The sequence below is a fragment of the Moschus berezovskii genome, chromosome 8, assembly GCF_049115385.1.
Source record: "Moschus berezovskii isolate FMDL1 chromosome 8, NW_MosBer_1.0, whole genome shotgun sequence".
Taxonomy (NCBI): Eukaryota; Metazoa; Chordata; class Mammalia; order Artiodactyla; family Moschidae; genus Moschus; species Moschus berezovskii.
The window spans coordinates 99,755,075-99,761,513 of NC_142467.1; the positions used below are offsets into that span (position 1 = coordinate 99,755,075).

General features: G+C 39.2%; 1 protein-coding gene across 1 annotated transcript; it reads left to right on the forward strand.

Moving 5' to 3' along the window:
* Positions 1-4,975: 4,975 nt before the first annotated feature.
* Positions 4,976-5,929, forward strand: LOC129558634 (olfactory receptor 7G1-like). The gene has a single exon (XM_055429954.2). The coding sequence runs from the start codon at positions 4,994-4,996 to the stop codon at positions 5,927-5,929; it is 936 nt and encodes a 311-aa protein (XP_055285929.2). The 5' UTR covers positions 4,976-4,993.
* Positions 5,930-6,439: the final 510 nt, after the last annotated feature.

Consider the following 6,439-nt stretch of genomic DNA (forward strand, 5'->3'; position numbering starts at 1 on the left):
TGAGAGCCTTAGCTTGACTATATGGGGTATGACTCCTTCTAAGAAGTTCACCCTTATAAGCACTATTTAGTACAATGCCTCGTGCCTAGTAAGTACACAATAAAATTAACTAGTATCACCGTGTTCCATACTTGCCTGTATTCATCAGTTTTGTAAACTTAATGTTCTCACATATTTTGATCACCTGCCTCAGCAACAAGATTAGTTTTCTTTCATGTTATGTTTATCAGCTGCTTTTTCTAGTCTGCGTAATGAAATAAAATAAATTGTGTTCAGGTAGTCAGGGTAATTATTGATAATCTTCTAGCATCTTATTTGCTTTGAACTTTCTCATTGGCCTATTTATAAGAATGTGTCTGAGTTTTCAGTTCTCTCCTCAGTCTTCTTATATTGCTGTACTTCTTACACATCACTGGTGGAGTCTGGGGAAAAAACATTAAAATGAATTGTATCATTGATGTCATAGAGGACTGGGTGTAGTCTTGGGGATCTTAATGCAAAGCTTTTTCTATTTCAATTATATTTGTTTATTTTTTGACTGTACAGGGTCGTCTTTGTTTTGCACAGGCTTGCTCTAGTTGCAGCCAGCAGGGGCTGCTCTTCATTGTGATGCTAGGACTTCTCATTGTGGTGGTTTCTCTTGCTGAGGAGCACGGGCGCTAGGCTTCAGGAGTTGCAGCACATGGGCTCAGTAGTTATGGTACACAGGCTTAGTAGCTCCTTGGCACATGGAACCTTCCTGGACTAGAGATCGAACCCATGTCCTCTGCATTGGCAGGAGGACTTTTTTAAATTAATTTATTTTTAATTGAAGGATAATTGCTTTATAGAACTTTGTTGTTTTCTGTCAAACCTCAACATGAATCAGCCATAGGTGTACATATGTCCCTACCTCTTGAACCTCCCTCTCATCTCCCTCCCCATCCCACCCCTCTAGGTTGATACAGAGCCCAGCAGGAGGATTTTTATACACTGTACCACCAGGGAAGTCCAAGCAAACCATTTTAATGTGTCTTTATGAGGGAATTTATTCAATGGAGAACTATATTCTTTTGAAATGGAAATAGTGAGCTAAAGACAAGAGAGGAAAAAAGGGAGAATTTGATAAGGACAAGGACATAACTTTTCCTATGAGCATAAAAAGCAGGGCCGTAAGATAGAATTATCTCTGTGAGGATGCAGGTGAAATAATGGAGATCTCAAAGGAGAGCTGAAGGAGTGACTGTGCAACCTTCTGTTCTGGTCCTCATTGGTGGTTGAGGGGTTGTTTTATTTTCAGCACCACAACTGGGAAACAGCTCCCTGGCTGACAGGCAAGCAGAGCTTCCCTCACAGAACAGATGAAGAAATAATTCACCTGGGACTTCCCCAGTGGTCCAGCAGTTAAGCATTCACCTGAAAATGCAGGGAACGTGGGTTCAATCCCAGGAAAATCCCACATGCTTAGAGGTAACTAAGCCGCTGCTCCACACTTACTGAGCCCATGCCCTAGAACCTACACTCCATAACAACAGAATCCACGGCAATAAGAAGCTGATGCACCACAACTAGAGGGTAGCCCCCACTCGCTGCTACTAGAGAAAGTCCATGCACAACAATGAAGATCCAGCACAGCCAAAATTAAATAAATAAAAGTGTGAAACTGTTAGTTGCTCAGTCATGTCCAACTCTTTGTGACCCCACGGACTGTAGCCTGCCAGGCTCCTCCATCCATGGGATTTTCCAGGAAAGAATACTGGAGTGGGTTGCCGTTTCCTTCTCCTGAGTATCTTCCCTACCCAGGGATCGAACTTGGGTCTCCTCATTGCAGGCAGACTGTTTACCATCTTTTAATATAAAAAGAAACAGATCATCTGAGACATTTGTACTAAGATTTCTCTGACCTCCAGCAAGAACTACTGACTTTGAACCTCTGGGGGAGACTTGTGGAGAACCTGCATTCATTTTTACACCCATAACTCTATTTGATATTTTTGAAAAAGTGTGACCCATTTTTATTTAAAAATTTAAAGAATTTTAAAAACTTTTACATTAAATGAACATTTTTAATAAGCACTATGGGATTCTGATGACCTCTGAAATCTGAGATGCTTTACTTCAATATTAAACAACATGGGAGAATGCGTTTAGAATTATGAAGACAGCAGGCCTTTCCCAAACTTCTTAAACATAGTATATGCTAAGTAGTGCATAATATTTATCTGTAGTTTTGAAAGAATAGATAAGAACATGATATGAACCTATATGTAAGGGTTAAAAATAGAGCAATGTCATTACCACAGAATCCACCTGAAGTGTTTCACAGTCACAACACCCTCTCCTTTTCCAGTACAAACACTACCCTTAACCTGTACCAACTTTCTTTGAAATTATTCTTTTGGGTTGAATCCTATGAAATTGCCAATATTTTATCATATTTGTCCTATGAAACTGGCAACAGAATTAAATGTCATTGTATTATCTCCCCAATAAATGTTCCTGCCCAATTTATAAATTGACTTCTTTTCAAACTTATTGAAAATTTAATATAATGCATGAGTTTTTAAATCTTGATTGCTTCTCTCATTATGGCACTTTGAGATTTGATATGCCAAGTTGTTGGGCATATCAGTAATGAATTTATTTCTAATCCTTTGTATTTTCACATTATGTATGGTGACTTTTCAAAGTGAGCATCCTGCCCAATACTGATGAAAATTTTGTTTATAATTGTTTTTTTTTTGCAATTAAAAATAAACCTGAGTATTCTTTATATATTTCTTGGTGGAAATGAGACAAGTTTTTTGCTTGCAATGAAATTACTGAGTGTAAGTGGGTATGAATGTTCCTTTGGGTTGTACCAAAGAGTTCTCCTAAGTGACTGAAACAAGTATACACACTTTCTGATGAAAGTCTTGATGATCTGTATCATAACTGATACACTTTCAAGTAAACTGATAACCTAATGTAAAAATCATTTCATTAATTGACATATCTCTTTTCATCATTTGGTTGAGGGTTTTTTCCACATATTAATTTCTCTTTCTTTTAAATATATGTTTGTGGTATCTCAAATGAGTTATCTTCTTTTTTATTATTTTTTAATTTTTATTTATTTATTTGGCTGCATTGGGTCTTAGTTATGGCATTTGGGATCTTTAGTTGCAGCATTTGGGATCCAGTTCCCTGACCAGGGGTCGAACACAGGCCCCCTGCACTGGGAGCTTGGAGTCTTAGCCACTGGACCACCAGAAGTCCTTCTTTTTCTTTTTAACTCATATGAGTTCTTTATATAATTTCAACCCACACTCCCCTAAAATATACCAAAATGTACAGTGAAACTATTGTGAAAAGATTAGAAAAGATGGTTGTAAAAGCTAGAAAAAAAAAAGGAGTAGCAGACTTTTATGTATTGACCAGAGGCAATTGTCAGGAAATAAATTATTATCTGCTATAGAAATATACACAGTGAAAATTAAGTTTGAGGAGACATTAGTGACTGTTAAAGAGAAAAACTCCTGAGAGTTTCCAATTTTATAATAATATTTAAAGATATACTAATTATATACACATATATAACTATATTTTCACATATAAACTTGGTATTAGACTTTGTGATGTAGCTAATTAGGTAGAGATTCCTTTGCTCATATTGCAAAAAAGAAAACTGGAATCCAATTAGAGAAAGATGATGTGCCCATATTTAAAGAATTAGAAAAGGAGGTGAGCAGACTCAGATGGAAAAAACTATAAGGTGTACAACTGGTCTCATAGGATCAGGAAAGCAGCTACTCTGATTCCTCCTTTCTAGAGTCTTGGCCTTTACAGATTTGCACTGCCCTGGGATCACAGTGACAAACAAATTGTTTGGCTAATGAGGAGCTTTGGAAATTGAACCTCTAGGGATACAGAGACAGTATTCTGCCTGTGACCACCTCATTCAACAATCCTTTCCATGAAAAGTTACAGCACACCTAAGCCTACTCCCATCTGTGATCCCTCTTGCCCAGGAGCTCTGGTCTCACTCAATCCTTCTGCCATGCCCGAGGACACATCTCCTATGTGGCAAGTCTAAGAAGACATCAAGCATCATCCCACTGTGATGCCACCCAGATATCCTAACATCTCTCAGTGAATGTTTGGACATGAAGTCAGGTATTATGCAACGGGCTCATCCAAGGGAAGCTGTGAGGAGAGTACCTACATCAGATGGTTTAGAACTAAGCCACCCACGGTCCTCCTGCCTGTCTGTCATCTTCTTCACACGTTTCTTTGTACTCGGCACCAACACTAAAGCATCTCTCATTTACTCATATTGTACTCACTCTAGTATGACCAGGAGCATTTCTTTCTGAGTAGAAATCTGTCTCTTTTAAAACAGATTGATTGTAACAAAATTCTCCAACATTTACTTGCAATCTGGTGGTAAGAAAATTGGTAAAGTTCACCTTATTATCCTATTGCTTGTTCATGACATACCTATTACCTCAATTGCCTGCCTCTGAGGTCTCAGGGGATCCAGATAAAATGTTCAAGCAGCCTCTCCCCATTTCTTTTTATAAAATGGCAAGGTTTTAAATAGCTAAAACAATGTACACAGTGTAATTTTATAATGACACCTGTTAACCCTTTCCAGAATTAACATTTGTTGATGCTGCTACATCAGCTTCAGGTTTTTTTAACTGAAAAAAATTTTTTAAAGAAACAGAAAAATGTACATACACAAGATGCATCTTTTTTTTTGTTTTTTTTTTTTTTGCCACACTGCACAGCATGGGGGATCTTAGCTTCCTTAACAGGGATGGAACCCACGCCCCCTGCTCTGGAAGGGCAGAGTCTCAACCACTGGACTGCCAGAGAAGTCCCAGACATATCTTTTTAATTGCCCTCTTTCAATCTGCTTCCCTTATTCTTTAGATGGTTTTTGCTTCTGGTGATGCCCTTCCTTATAGTCTAGGAAACACATGTTTGATTGTCTCATCATTCCACCTTTTCCATCAGATTTATCAACAGTATGGAACAGAGGAATAAAACACGAGCATCAGATTTTCTTCTCATGGAAGTGACAGAGGATCCAGAGCTGCGGTCCTTCCTTTTCAGCTTATTCCTGTCCATGTACCTGGTCACAGTCCTGGGAAATCTGCTCATCATCCTAGCCGTCAGCTCTGACTCCCACCTCCACACCCCCATGTACTTCTTTCTCTCCAATCTGTCTGTCAACGACATCTGTTTAAGCACTACCACAATCCCAAAGATGCTAGTGAACATCCAGACACAGAATCAGAGCATCACTTATACAGGCTGTCTCACACAGATCTGCTTTGTCCTGGTGTTTGCTAGTTTGGAAAGTTCTCTCCTTGCAGTAATGGCCTATGACCGCTATGTGGCCATTTGTCACCCACTGAGGTATACTGTCATCATGAGCCCCCGCCTCTGTGGGCTGGTGATATTACTCCCCCTGTTTATTATTATTATGGATGCCCTGCTCCACACTCTGATGCTATTACAGCTGACCTTCTGCACAGACCTGGAAATCCCCCTCTTCTTCTGTGAAGTTGTTCAGGTCATCAAGCTTGCATGTTCTGACACCCTCATTAACAATATCCTGATATATTTGGCAACTAGCATATTTGGAGGTATTCCTGTGTGTGGAATCATTTTCTCTTATGTTCGGATAGTGTCCTCTGTCTTGAGAATGCCATCAGCGGGTGGAAAGTATAAAGCTTTTTCCACCTGTGGGTCTCACCTCTCAGTTGTGTCCTTATTCTATGGCACAGGTTTTGGGGTGTACATTAGTTCTGCTCTTACTAACTCTTCCAGAAACACTGCCGTGCTTTCAATGATGTACACTGTTGTTCCTCAAATGATGAACCCCTTCATCTATAGCCTGAGGAACAAGGACATGAAAGGAGCCTTGAGGAAACTCATCGTTAGGTCTCCTTTTCTGTGATTGTCTCTTCTGCTTTGTACTGGCATTTCTAGAATGAACCAGAGTCACAGAATGTCAGGTGAACCAGAAAGCCTGACTCTTGTCCCACCAACTTATTCTAAAATGATTAGACAACATAGTGGCTAAGTGAATTTTAACTTGAGTTTGAAACCCAACTTGCTGTTTGCTTGGCTCAGTAATGTTTCACAAATGAGTCCCATTTCCTAATCTTGGTTTCCTCCAAGAATTCCTTAAGAAGTTAATGGAGGCAGGAGATATACTGACACTATTGGAACATCAGAAGAAGAAATGTGGGAAATTTGGATATGTCAGGGAGAGAGTCTAATAAATTTGTGGACACAAGAGCCTTGATTTTGTCTGATCTTATGGTTGGGGCCAACAAAGGTCCATATAGTGAAAACTATGGTTTTCCAGTAGTCATGTATAGATGTGAGAATTGGACCATAAGGAAGACTGAATGCCAAAGAATTGATGCTTTCAAACTCCGGTGTTGGAGAAGACTCTTGAGAA

Coding starts and splice junctions, on each gene's coding strand:
- LOC129558634 (XM_055429954.2), top strand. CDS start 4,994: ATGGAACAGAGGAATAAAACACGAGCATCAGATTTTCTTCTCATGGAA.